At 41.8% G+C, this 14,003-nt stretch overlaps 1 protein-coding gene across 2 annotated transcripts in view; it reads left to right on the plus strand.

Annotated features, from left to right (window-relative positions):
* Positions 1-14,003, plus strand: part of LOC117463673 (adenylate cyclase type 4-like) — a 43,689-nt gene that overhangs the window by 28,064 nt on the left and 1,622 nt on the right. For both annotated transcript variants that reach the window (XM_034106042.1, XM_034106043.1), the window contains exons 10-25: positions 1-36; positions 1,192-1,368; positions 1,897-1,922; positions 2,014-2,067; positions 2,974-3,037; positions 3,262-3,359; positions 3,443-3,527; positions 4,102-4,239; positions 4,766-4,843; positions 7,275-7,453; positions 8,322-8,406; positions 8,491-8,649; positions 9,250-9,396; positions 9,785-9,892; positions 9,992-10,106; positions 12,752-12,876. The exon at positions 1-36 is cut by the window's left edge and continues 115 nt beyond it. In XM_034106042.1, coding sequence (XP_033961933.1) covers positions 1-36; positions 1,192-1,368; positions 1,897-1,922; positions 2,014-2,067; positions 2,974-3,037; positions 3,262-3,359; positions 3,443-3,527; positions 4,102-4,239; positions 4,766-4,843; positions 7,275-7,453; positions 8,322-8,406; positions 8,491-8,649; positions 9,250-9,396; positions 9,785-9,892; positions 9,992-10,106; positions 12,752-12,876 — 1,674 coding nt within the window. The remainder of the gene's footprint in view (positions 37-1,191; positions 1,369-1,896; positions 1,923-2,013; positions 2,068-2,973; positions 3,038-3,261; positions 3,360-3,442; positions 3,528-4,101; positions 4,240-4,765; positions 4,844-7,274; positions 7,454-8,321; positions 8,407-8,490; positions 8,650-9,249; positions 9,397-9,784; positions 9,893-9,991; positions 10,107-12,751; positions 12,877-14,003) is intronic.

The raw sequence follows: 14,003 nt of genomic DNA on the forward strand, positions 1-14,003 counted from the left end.
ATTGACCCCAAGGCAAAAAGGAGACGACGTACTCTGGTAAATCATGAATATTGCAAAATGTTGAAAGGTGTCATAAAACGTCTTTCGTCTCATTTGAAGATTTAAAAATGGAATTCACCTCAAAGGCATTCACTTGATGAGATGCATCAATTTGACTAAGCTTACAGTCCAACTTGTAACCCAAAGATGTTTTAATTAATACTAGATTTGACAAATGAAGGTGTCAAGTTTCTGGTTTAAATTAAGTGGCAACTTCCTGACATAGACTGTATGTGTACATAAAGGGAAGCAGGTTTACCTTAATTTAAAAAGCGGAAAGGAAACTCTCTTTAAGTACGTGCAGATTTATCATGTTGACGTCTATATAGTGTACCGACATCTTTGGTGATCCTAAACCCTGGAAACTTGTTAATGATCTCTAAAAACCATATGGAGGGGCTCCTTATTTTCATCTAAAGCAGGGGTGTCAAACCCAAGGCCCGGGGGCCAAATCCGGCCCGTGACTTCATTTCATGCGGCCCCACAAGAGCTTGCAAAGAATATAATATGTTTATTATACGTTTACATGCCGATTTACAGAAGCACGTTGCCCATAAACTACATGTCCCACAATGCATCTCTCATTTGACTTTTTTCTTAGAATTTGACTTTTTTTCTTCAAAATGTTACTTTTTTTTGTGACTTTTTTCCCCCCCAGAATTTGATCTTTCTTTTAAAATAATTTTGTGACATGCGCACTGAAGAGACTTGCAGTTATTTGCCCTTGACTTCTGATTTCAGACGTAGTTAATTATGAAGTTATTACCCTATCCGATAATACTCCAATGCAGAGGCAATAATGTAATATAATACATTATTTTATATATATCAAATATTTATATATGCATTTTTATATAGTCTTAAAGTTACAACCGGCCCTCTGAGTGTAACCATAATGCTGATGTGGCCCGTGATGAAATTGAGTTTGACACCCCTGATCTAAAGTAACAGACAGAGAATCAGAACTTTGGAAACAGGGCTGAAACAGAGGGGATTATGGGTAATGCTGCAATGATCTGTTTGGTGTTCGGAGCCAATCAGAGACATGTCTTGTATATATCTGAGAGCTGTAAGAAAGTAATGAAAAACAGTACAACAGGGGAGCTTTAAAGGAGAACCAGTGAACTAAATGAATCTAAATCTGAATGTTAGGGGAACCACCTAGCATCAGGAGAGACGAGGCAGCGGGCGTCCATCCGGATGTCTCAGTACATGCAGTCCTGGAGGACCATCCATCCCTTCGCAGACCTCAGCAACCCTAATGCCACGCACCCACTGCGGCCAATCGTCACCCCTAATAACACCTTGAACCAATCACATTACTCCGCAGTACGTATCTGTGCCGATCTACTCCTTGTTGTTGTTTCTTCCGCTTGTTCATCTGAGCATGAAAGTACAAATACTTACAGGTGGTTGGAAAATACTGAAATTACATCATGGGGTTTTCTTACTGTACATATATTCTTTCTAGGAACACACACAACAGCTGAAGACACATCTTCTTAGATTAGCTTTTTATTAGCAACCTCCCCCTTTTTAATTGGTCTTTTAATCTTTATTATTTATTTTATATTGTTGTATTTTAGACGTTTTTATTTCATAGTTTTATTGGTGACGTCCCCTTTCAAATTGGTCTGTATTCTTATTGTGCGTGTGTGCGTGTGTGTGTGTGTGTGTGTGTGTGTGTGTGTGTGTGTGTGTGTGTGTGTGTGTGTGTGTGTGTGTGTGTGTGTGTGTGTGTGTGTGTGTGTGTGTCTGTGTCTGTGTGTGTGTGTGTGTGTGTGTGTGTGTGTGTGTGTGTGTGTCTGTGTGTGTGTGTGTGTGTGTGTGTGTGTCTGTGTCTGTGTGTGCATCCAGGAAAGACAACCTGGCCAGTCCAACACGTAAGTTCCCCCGAAAAGCAAAAAGCAGTGATGCAAAAACAGAGAAGCAGGGATTCTCTTTCTAATGGGTTCCTGTTTTGTTCTTGTACAGCTTGCTTGTGGATAACGGCATGAGGGGCTCACTGGACACCATGGACAATGCAGGGTAGGTTTGCATCAAAAATATGTTGTGTGTTTAGTCGGTTGAAAATCGTCCAACATATCCCGGAAAGAAAAGAGACAAGACTTGAGAATGACATAGAGTTCATTCATTTCATTACGGCCCGTCTACACTACAGGCATCAAAAAGTCTTGAAGCTGGGCGTGTCTGAGGCTTGGCGATTTCTCGCGCCCAAGGTGACCAACAACCAATCAGGAATCTCCCGCCCCCGGCATACAAAGCAATAGCAATGTTAAAACGAAGTAAACTGGATATAAAATCCCCAAACAGGCGAAAACCTACCAGTTTCACCCACTGTCTCTGCCACCTCCCTCCATGCCTCGCTCCTCCGGTTTGTATCCCGGTAGATGAACAGAGACTGATCATTCAGCACCGGGTGATTCACTACCGCTCCATTTGTTTGAATATGAGGAAATGACCTGCGTAGTCTCTCCCAGCATAGTTTGATTGGCTAGCGCTTGTACTGGCAGATTTGCATACGCGGGATTTGATTGGCTGATGCCAAGCATCGAGCCTCAAAAGTTGAACATTGTTCAACTTTTGATGCCGATAGATGCTCGTGGTGCTTGCAAAGCCATGCCATGCTCCCCACAATGCAGTTCGGCGAAGATTAAAAATCTTCTACGTCACCCCATTCAAATGAATGGGCGAAGCGTTGAAAGCATTTTTCGATGCCTGTAGTGTAGACGGGCCGTTAGGGGAAATGTTTTGAACACCTTCTGCATTATGAAATATATTCAAAAAACAGGCCAATTAACAGCAACATTGTGAATGTAAATTGTTAGATTATTCAATAAATATATTGTATTTTTCATTTTATACTGTTTTATGATCATTCGTACAATCTGTACTTCTTATTTTGATATTTCAACTTCTCCTATTTTCTTTTAGGAGGAGATTGAAGAAGCTCAACTGTTTGACCCTGCTCTTCAACGACCTGAGCCTGGAGAGAAAGGTAACTTGAGCAAGTGTGTGTGTGTGTGTGTGTGTGTGTGTGTGTGTGTGTGTGTGTGTGTGTGTGTGTGTGTGTGTGTGTGTGTGTGTGTGTGTGTGTGTGTGTGTGTGTGTGTGTGTGTGTGTGTGTGTGTGTGTGTGTGTGTGTGTGTGTGTGTGTGTGTGTGTGTGTTCCTGTGTGCAGAACAATAACCTATCCACGTGTCTAATATTGATGTGTTTCAGTTCAGACTGTCAGAGGTCAAAGGTCTGCACCACTCCATCAGCTGCACTGCTTTCGTCTTCGTCACCATTTTCGCCGTCCAGATACTCGTCTCTAAGAAGTGAGGAGCGCCTAATGTTCACTTATTATGAAATAGAAGTCTCTTACTCATTTTTCAACAATGTTAATTATTTGTTTTCTCAGTAACTTTGAGTTGGCGGTATCGTACGGTGTCACCTTCCCGGTGTTTGTGCTGCTTCTGTCCATCGCGTTCACCGGGTACCTGGAGGTAAATTAGTAGTGACTGGTTTGTTTCTAATCAAGCAGTTATGTATTGAGTTGTATATCAACAGGTGATCGCTATAGTGATTAACAGCAGCAAATGAAAGTCTCAATAAAAGAGGAAGAGAGAGAGTGACGAGGCTTTTAATTCATTATTCAAAGCATTCTAAGATGACTCCAAGAAAGGCCTTGATTGGTAGAAATATGTCTACATTAATGTCAATCTATATCATGTCTAACATGTGGTAAGAATGTACATTTTTTCCTGATATTGCAATTTATAATCTCTAAATAATGGGTGAAATCTATTTTGTAAATCATGTATCTTGCATTATATTTAGTTCGAGGCAGATTCAATAGGGGATGGCTCTTTAAGATCTCGCGTCATGACTTGAAACTGGAACCAGGCAAAAAAAGTATTTTGTTTGTGGTTAAATTGGCCTTAAATAGTCGTTTAAGAGGGATTAAAAAGTCTGACATCTAACATGTCTTAAGCTGTAGGAACCCTGGGAGAAAATAAATACTTACTTGTGCTTGTTTAAACTTTTGAATCAGCCCGCCTGTGTTTATTTGTTTTGCAGAAATGGCGTTCGAAGATGCCGCTGGTTGTTCAGTGGATTTCCGGTTTGTCTCGCGGCGTCTCCAGCCGGGCGGTGCTGCGGCTGTTCGTGGTCGTTCTCTGCTTGCTCATCACGCTGCTGATGGCCTTCCTCAACTTAGTGAGTTCCTCCTCCGCCTCCTGATCTTCAGTCACAATGTTTCTCTTTCCCTGTCATTAAAAACCACTGAAGTGAAGACCTATCTTTTTACATTGGCTTTTGTTTCTACTTGAGATGTGTGTGAGGTGTTCTGTTCTTATGTGTGTTCCTTTCAGGACTCCACGGGGTCTGGGTTTGTTTTTCTGTTAAGCTTAAATGTCTGCCTCGTGTTGTTAATGTATTCACGTTTCTGTGCGCTTAATTTCTTTTTTAATTTATGGTACAGGCTACAGACACAAAACATGGACATTACGATAACAAAATGAGACTTTCCTATCTCAGACAACAACACAAAAACAGTCAGTTGGTCACTTCAACATTTCATTAAAAAAAAAAAAAAATGTTAAAGAAACTTTAGTTCTTACTTGTGAAGCGCTTTGTGAAATCTATTTCCGTGAAAGGTGCTATAATAAATAAACGTATTATTCATAGATCCATTTGTTGTTCTGTCAATCACTTTCTCGCTTTCCTTTCACTTGTCTCTCAGATCTTCATCCCAGGAAACAACTGCACCTCCATCACCGACAGGAAGGAGCTGGAGGATCTCCAGCTCTACTCTGGGCCTGTGAGTACCTCCACAAGTTATTTCTCAAAGTTTCATCTATATTAAAAGTCTTATAATTCCTACGAAAAACAACCTGAAGCTTTGTTGAAACAGCTACATTTAAAAAAAGGACTAAAACACACAGAAAGAAATGCTAAGATTAAAAAGAACAAGAAATAAAATGTGTTAAGTTAAATAATTCATTATCGTCTCATAGAAGCCGCATTTCCTAATCCTAAAATACAGAATTGATGTGTAACTAAGTTTCCCGGTTATGTTGAATTCGTTTTTTACACTTGATAGGCAAACTAATATTTGGCCTTCAATGTTTCTCCACCTATAAAAGAGAACTGTACCCTAAAGTTCATCAAATAAGGTTGTTTATAACCCTGGGTAATCAGAATCAGGATGTGTGGAAGTGGAAAAATAAAGCGCCAAAGATACGCATTAAATATTAAAGATCAAAATAGAAATTCACAAAAACACACATCCAGGTGGACAGAAACAAGTACCAAATAAAGTGTAGCATGTATAGAGTATTTTGATAGCAGCCAGGTAACACTAGTGGAAGTGAAAGTATATATTGCACACTTATTACAGATTGTGTTCATTGTGAAAATACAAAATAGCAGCCAGTAATAATACTAATAGTAAGAGTACGTTTCTTTAGAGCTTCAGTGCAGTCACTGATAGTAAGAGTATGTTTCTTTAGAGCTTCAGTGCAGTCACTGATAGTAAGAGTACGTTTCTTTATGTGGAGCTTCAGTGCAGTCACTGATAGTAAGAGTATGTTTCTTTAGAGCTTCAGTTCAGTCACTGATAGTAAGAGTATGTTTCTTTAGAGCTTCAGTTCAGTCACTGATAGTAAGAGTATGTTTCTTTAGAGCTTCAGTACAGTCACTGATAGTAAGAGTACGTTTCTTTAGAGCTTCAGTGCAGTCACTGATAGTAAGAGTACGTTTCTTTAGAGCTTCAGTGCAGTCACTGATAGTAAGAGTACGTTTCTTTATGTGGAGCTTCAGTTCAGTCACTGATAGTAAGAGTATGTTTCTTTAGAGCTTCAGTGCAGTCACTGATAGTAAGAGTATGTTTCTCTAGAGCTTCAGTTCAGTCACTGATAGTAAGAGTACGTTTCTTTAGAGCTTCAGTACAGTCACTGATAGTAAGAGTATGTTTCTCTAGAGCTTCAGTTCAGTCACTGATAGTAAGAGTATGTTTCTTTAGAGCTTCAGTGCAGTCACTGATAGTAAGAGTACGTTTCTTTAGAGCTTCAGTTCAGTCACTGATAGTAAGAGTACGTTTCTTTAGAGCTTCAGTTCAGTCACTGATAGTAAGAGTATGTTTCTCTAGAGCTTCAGTTCAGTCACTGATAGTAAGAGTATGTTTCTTTAGAGCTTCAGTGCAGTCACTGATAGTAAGAGTACGTTTCTTTAGAGCTTCAGTTCAGTCACTGATAGTAAGAGTACGTTTCTTTAGAGCTTCAGTACAGTCACTGATAGTAAGAGTATGTTTCTCTAGAGCTTCAGTTCAGTCACTGATAGTAAGAGTATGTTTCTCTAGAGCTTCAGTTCAGTCACTGATAGTAAGAGTACGTTTCTTTATGTGGAGCTTCAGTGCAGTCACTGATAGTAAGAGTATGTTTCTTTAGAGCTTCAGTACAGTCACTGATAGTAAGAGTATGTTTCTTTAGAGCTTCAGTACAGTCACTGATAGTAAGAGTACGTTTCTTTATGTGGAGCTTCAGTGCAGTCACTGATAGTAAGAGTATGTTTCTTTAGAGCTTCAGTACAGTCACTGATAGTAAGAGTATGTTTCTTTAGAGCTTCAGTACAGTCACTGATAGTAAGAGTACGTTTCTTTATGTGGAGCTTCAGTGCAGTCACTGATAGTAAGAGTATGTTTCTTTAGAGCTTCAGTACAGTCACTGATAGTAAGAGTACGTTTCTTTAGAGCTTCAGTACAGTCACTGATAGTAAGAGTACGTTTCTTTATGTGGAGCTTCAGTGCAGTCACTGATAGTAAGAGTATGTTTCTCTAGAGCTTCAGTACAGTCACTGATAGTAAGAGTATGTTTCTTTAGAGCTTCAGTACAGTCACTGATAGTAAGAGTACGTTTCTTTATGTGGAGCTTCAGTGCAGTCACTGATAGTAAGAGTATGTTTCTCTAGAGCTTCAGTACAGTCACTGATAGTAAGAGTACGTTTCTTTAGAGCTTCAGTTCAGTCACTGATAGTAAGAGTATGTTTCTCTAGAGCTTCAGTACAGTCACTGATAGTAAGAGTACGTTTCTTTAGAGCTTCAGTACAGTCACTGATAGTAAGAGTACGTTTCTCTAGAGCTTCAGTACAGTCACTGATAGTAAGAGTACGTTTCTCTAGAGCTTCAGTTCAGTCACTAACGTCACGCCTCGTTGTCATAACACGCATTCCTCCTCCTCTCCTGAAACATGCAGTATTACCTGTACTGCTGCTTGCTGGCCATGCTGGGAGTGATCGTGTTCGTGCGGACGTGCCTGTCTGTGAAGGCGCTGCTGCTCACGCTGGCCGTGGTGGTTTATCTGGCGCTCTTCCTCCACGTCTACGCCCCGAGGTCGCACTGCCTCATCGACATGCTCTACACCAACGGCACCAAGTGAGTCACGCAGCGGCAGAATGATAAGGACGACAGCTGCAGATGAGGATTTCTCTGAGTGGCTCCGAAAAACGCATTTGGGGAAATACGGGGCCCTTTTTCAAATGTGTTAAGTTCCCATTCATTCCTGATTAACCTTTTGCATTTTGGAGGCGTTCCAACACCGGACCCTGATCCTACTTTTGATACACGCTCTGATAGATACCTGTATGCTGGTGGAAAAACCCAATAAACTAATTATTGGAATTGAAAGTCAGTGGGTAAAGATGTACAATATAACACAATAAAAGCACACATATCATACAGTAAGTTAAGCTAAGTTTAAAGTTAGATCAAACAGCTTCAAGTACTATTGTTTAGTCTCAGTAAAGGTCACTTTCCACTCGTGCACAGTCACTCACAGATCTATAGTCCTCGCTGTGTCCTCCTTGCTGGTGTTAGATGTCCCGCCTTTTGTCCAACACTCTCAGTCCAGATTGTGAATCCTTATCTGGAGTTTCAGATCACCGTCAATTATTCAAGAGCTTTCTGTAGCGAGAGGCCTTCGCAGGGGGACAGGCCACACTAACTCAGACACAAGACACTGTATTAGGACATTGTATTCTGTTAAGACACTCTCACATCCTTCAAACAGTCCCTCAACACTCACCTTTTCACTCAACTCCTAATCCACTAACGCCTCTTTCCACCTAGTTTAGCACCTTTCACTTTTGTTATTATTGTTCTTCTTTACTTGCTTGTAAAGCGCTTTGAGCACCAGGAAAAGCGCTATATAAATCTAATGTATTAATATTATTATTATTATGTAATGGAAGAAGAAGTATACCAGATTATGTGTGAGTGTCTCTAAAAGCGTGTCTTTCTACAGGCCGGGGATCTTGAAGGACCCTCAGATCATGTCCGGGGTTTGGCTGGTCATCTTTTACATCGTGTGCCTCATACTGGCCAGACAGGTATGTGTGTGTTTTTGTCATTTCATTTCACAAAAGAAATCAATCTACTGTATATCCACATTGGATATGTGTTGTGTCTGTCAGGACGAGCTGAGTTGCCGGGTAGACTTCCTGTTGGACCACTGCTTCAAGACGGAGAGGGAGGAGATGGAGACGATGGAGAACGTCAACAAGCTGCTCCTTCAGAACGTGCTGCCGCTCCACGTCGCCTCCTACTTCATTGGCAAAAATATCCGCAACCAGGTATTAAATACCCGTCCTCTGCCAGTGTTGTTCTCTGGTTAGCTATGCCAGCTTAGCGACTGTATATATTCTAACACAACATCTTAAATTTATATTCATATTTCATCTTTTATCAAAGTTTTTATTTATTTAGTTTCTAATAATTTTTTCGATTTCTTTATTTTACATTCTCACGTGTTTTTATGTTCATATAAATATTAATTTATTTTTGTATTTATTATATATTTAAAAAGGTTTTTCCAAGGAGACATTAAGAGCTTTTATTTAGATTTGTTACTGTATGCAGAGTTTCATATTAGATTGAAATTGAAAGACAAAATGCATTTGAGATCACTGAAGTTAACCGTGAGGTCTGAATAAAATAGGTTTGCATGCATGTATGTTAAGAGATATGATATATTTGTATTGATTTAGTTGCATTGTGATTCAGGTTTATTTGGGAACACGATGTTCTTGTACCAATAACCCAATGTGAAAACATATCCGAAAAGTAGAAATCCACCATTTAGAAAATCATTAACACTTAGACACTGAGTTGATGGTTTCAAATGCCTGTTATGTTGTAACTACGTCCTTGTTCATTTAAAATGTGTGTTTCAGGACCTGTACAGTCAGTCCTACAACGGTGTGTGTGTGATGTTCGCCTCGGTGCCTCAGTTTAAAGAGTTCTACAGCGAGAGCAGCGCCAACAGGGACGGGCTGGAGTGTATGCGCTTCCTCAACGAGATCATATCGGACTTTGATGAGGTACGAGGCAGGGTGCGAACTGGAGGGGAGCAGGGGGAGATATAGCTCCCCTAGTGGTGACATGAGCTCCCCTGGGAACATGATTTGTGAAATTTGGGGGGAGCTCTCTAAAATACTGATATGATGACCAAATAAATGTGGGCATAGTTTTTTTTTTCAAAGGTGTAAAATAAGTGAAATAAAATTATATTTAGAGTTTATGATTCATGAAAAAGTGTCGCCTGCTTGCACGCTGCCCGCAGCTCCACCCACTACCCACTCACTCACAATAAAAAAATCCCGGCTCCCCCGGAGACCGTGGTATAGTTCGCACACTGGTATGAGGAAGATTAAACATCCCCCGTGTCACGTAAGGTCTGTGTCCTTAACTGCACTCTTTTGTTTCCAGCTTCTCTCTAAGCCCAAATTCTGCTCCGTGGAGAAGATAAAGACCATCGGCAGTACGTACATGGCCGCCGCGGGGCTGAGGCACGCTCCACTCGGCGATGAGGAAAAGGTTCGTTCACTACAGCTACCTTTAATAACGTCTATGTTTTAAAATCAAACTCTTAGCCACCCTGCTCTCTGTAAACATGGTCTCTGGCGCCCCCTACAGAAAGTGGAGATGTCCTACAGCCATGTGCGCACCATGGTGGAGTTTGCCATCGCTCTGATGAACAAACTGGAGTTCATCAACACACACTCTTTCAACAGCTTCAAACTCAGGATTGGTGAGTCACCATTAGGTCAAAACGGACACAAGCAAAACTTTAGACAAAACATAACGCTGGGTTTTCTTCCCCATTATTTCTCTAATATAATTTGTACACAAGTATTTTGGTTTTTACGATCTTTTTGTCATGAAATGTTCAGCCCACATATATTTTCAGAACACGTGTAAAAAGGTCTATTGCAGTTTCCCAGGAAATCTCCATATTTGAAAGGGTAAAAAAAGTAACTTAAAGGTGGGGTAGGTAAGTTTGAGAAACCGGCTCGAGATACACTTTTTGTTATATTCCATGGAATGCTCTTAACATCCCGATAGCAATGAATATCTGAAGTGCTTTGACAAAAAATCCATAAAAAGAAGAAGCCGTAATATTAGGCTTGTTTGAGACACATTGCGGCTCGCCTCGAAAGTAGACGAGAGTAGCCGATCGCAGCCGGGGGAGGTCTCAAAAAGCTCGCCTGAAGTCGGACAGCTCGGAGACGGCCTCTTCATCTTCTTCTTCTTCTTCTCTCGGTTTTTTGGCGGATTGCAAACAACTTTAAGGTGCATACCGCCACCTCCGGAGTCGGCTTGACTCGGTTTGTATTTATAAAGAATGCACACATGTGTTTAATCGTTAATGTCAGATATGTACTAAGTAAATACATTTGTTCCTGCTCAAGATTAGATTCAACTTTATTGTTATTGCACAGATTACAGGTACTGAGAGAACGAAATGCAGTTTAGCTTCTCAGGTGCAACAAGCAGTGAAGTGGAAAGTAATGTACACAATCTACAGAATAACATAGAATGAATTGAATGATGAATAAACAGTGGGTATGAATACACTAGATATCAGCCTGAGAGCAGTATGAACAGTGGGGTATGAATACACTAGATATCAGCCTGTGAGCAGTATGAACAGGGGGGTATGAATACACTAGATATCAGCCTGTGAGCAGTATGAACAGTGTGTATGAATACACTAGATATCAGCCTGTGAGCAGTATGAACAGTGTGTATGAATACACTAGATATCAGCCTGTGAGCAGTATGAACAGTGTGTATGAATACACTAGATATCAGCCTGTGAGCAGTATGAACAGTGTGTATGAATATGCTAAGATATATAAAGTATGAAAACGGTAAGCAGTATAGTATAAAATATATAGATATTAATTTCATGATGATAAACATTGTGGAACAATGATGAAAAATGGGAATGGATGTGGCGACGTAAAACTGACACAAAACAACAACAAACTTTTGCCAGCCAATTGGAGAGCTTCATCAGCAGCACGTGGTAAAAACCACCAACGAGCGCTCAGCTCGAGATACCAGCGAGCCGTTTCCCATCAAGCATTTCGCTTCCGCAGCTCGTGGAGAGCAAGTGCGCCAACTCGCCTCGCCTCGCTCTCAAGGCTGCGGGCGTCTTTGTCCCGCGAGATTTCAAAGTCTCATGTGGGCGAGCCTCCAGAGCAAGTCGGACAAAATGACTAACCATCATGCAACGCACTAGCAAGACGTTGAACCCAACTGCGCAGGTCTTGCTTGTCTCAAACAAGCCTACTGTTGTACTGTAAAAAGTACATCCAGTCCGTTTAGCCGGCCCGGCTAAACGGACTGGATGGCCTCCCTGCCTGTCAGCCTTCCATCGGGGGACAAACTTATCTCGTGCCCTCATTGGTCATGTGCGCGTTCGTGTGTGTTGGAGGAGGGGCTCTATAAGGAAGTGGCAGATTTTCTCCGGTTGTCCATCCATCCATCTTCTCCCGCTTATCCGTGGTCGGGTCGCGGGGGTAGCAGTTCCAGCAGAGAGCCCCAAACTTTCTTTTCCCTGGCGACATCAACCAGCTCTGACTGGGGGATCTCAAGGCGCTCCCAGGTCAGCGAAGAGATATAATCCCTCCACCTGGTCCTAGGTCTACCCCTTGGTCTCTTCCCAGCTGGACGTGCCTGGAACACCTCCCTAGGGAGGCGCCCAGGTGGCATCCTAACTAGGTGCCCGAACCACCTCAACTGGCTTCTTTCGACGCGAAGGAGGAGCGGCTCAACTCCGAGTCCCTCCCTGATGACCGAACTTCTCACCTTATCTCTAAGGGAGACACCAGCCACCCGGCGGAGGAAACCCATCTCGGCCGCTTGTATCCGCGATCTCGTTCTTTCGGTCATGACCCATCCTTCATGACCATAGGTGAGGGTAGGAACGAAAATGGCCCGGTAGACAGAGAGCTTTGCCTTCCGGCTCAGCTCCCTTTTCGTCACAACGGTGCGGTAAAGCGACTGCAATACCGCTCCGATTCTCCGGCCCATCTCACGCTCCATTGATCCCTCACTCGAGAACAAGACCCCGAGATACTTGAACTCCGGTTGTGTATTTTCAAATTCTAGCGATCTCGAGCCGGTTTCTCAAACGTACCTACCATTATCAAAAGTACTTGGCTATTAGTTTTCAGTTAATGGACTTATTAACTTGTATCTTTAAACTGTACAAATAAAAGGTACAAAATTGCGATAAAATAAAGAAAAAATTACAGTAGCAAAGAAATCACAAAAAATATTTCTAGACTAGAATAACAGCTCCAAGGAGGACATTTTTAAAAACACAAAGATATGTTTTTTATGTTAATTAAAATGTAAGGATCCTTCATGTTTGTATACCTGCAGGAATAAACCACGGTCCAGTGATCGCAGGAGTGATCGGCGCTCATAAACCTCAGTATGATATCTGGGGGAACTGTGTGAACGTGGCCAGCCGGATGGACAGCACCGGAGTTCTGGACAAGATACAGGTCAGAGAAATAAAGACACAGCAGGAGAAGGTGGAGGTGGCAGATAGGGTGGGGCACCTGTGAAGTATTTTTGTAAGCACTGTCGGAAGTTAGGGTATAAAGCAGGGGTTCTCAAAGTTTTGATGAGTGAGGGCCAATTTAGGTACCCAATATTGGATTGAGGGCCGCCCAAGAAAAAACGGAACACAAAACAAATCCTTTCTTTATTGTACTAACCAATTATACATACAGTCAGAGTTGGGTGTAACGCGTTACAAAGTAACGCGTGGCATGGCCATGTGTTGGCCATGCCACACATGGCCAACACGCAGGAGAACACGCTGACGCAACAGCGTGAGCAGAGATAGACTGCGCAAAATATACAGATAGCAGGAGACAGAGGACAGCCACGGTCAGATAGCAGGAGACAGAGGACAGCCACGGTCAGATAGCAGGAGACAGAGGACAGCCACGGTCAGATAGCAGGAGACAGAGGACAGCCACGGTCAGATAGCAGGAGACAGAGGACAGCCATGGTCAGATAGGAAAACATTCAGGAGCTATCTGGATCAGTCTTATGCGACAATGGAAACTGAACTAAAGAGAACATTTGAAACTTTAGCAGTCTGCGTGATCTGCCTGTAGGGAGGGGCGGGCCGGCCCTGCGAGTAAAGTAACGAGTAAAGTAACGAGTAAAGTAACGAATTACTTTATGTAGAGAGTAACGAAGTAGTGTAATATATTACTTTTTTTTAAAGTAATATGTAATATATTACTTTTTTTTAGTAACTACCCCATCTCTGCATACAGTATACATTAAGAACTTGCAGAGGACACAAAGTTGGGTTATCTACAGACAGTGACTAGCTAGAATCGCTAGCTAACTCCCGTTTCTGATTCTGATAACTTACAACAGATTTTCCGCTTAACCGCAACTCGCGAGATGCCTAGTTGCCATGCAACCAGTAGTCTAGCAAACTTTCCACAAGCTGTCATTCATAATTTAGGAATGACAGCCCAGGGGGCGCAGTTTTACCATTCTTAAATTCCATTCTAATTCTTACTAGAGATGAACCATGGAGGATTAAAATATAACGCATGCATTTCAGCGTGTCACATTAACTATCGCGGGCCGCCAGAAACATTTC

The sequence above is a fragment of the Pseudochaenichthys georgianus genome, chromosome 18 (assembly GCF_902827115.2).
Source record: "Pseudochaenichthys georgianus chromosome 18, fPseGeo1.2, whole genome shotgun sequence".
NCBI lineage: Eukaryota > Metazoa > Chordata > Actinopteri > Perciformes > Channichthyidae > Pseudochaenichthys > Pseudochaenichthys georgianus.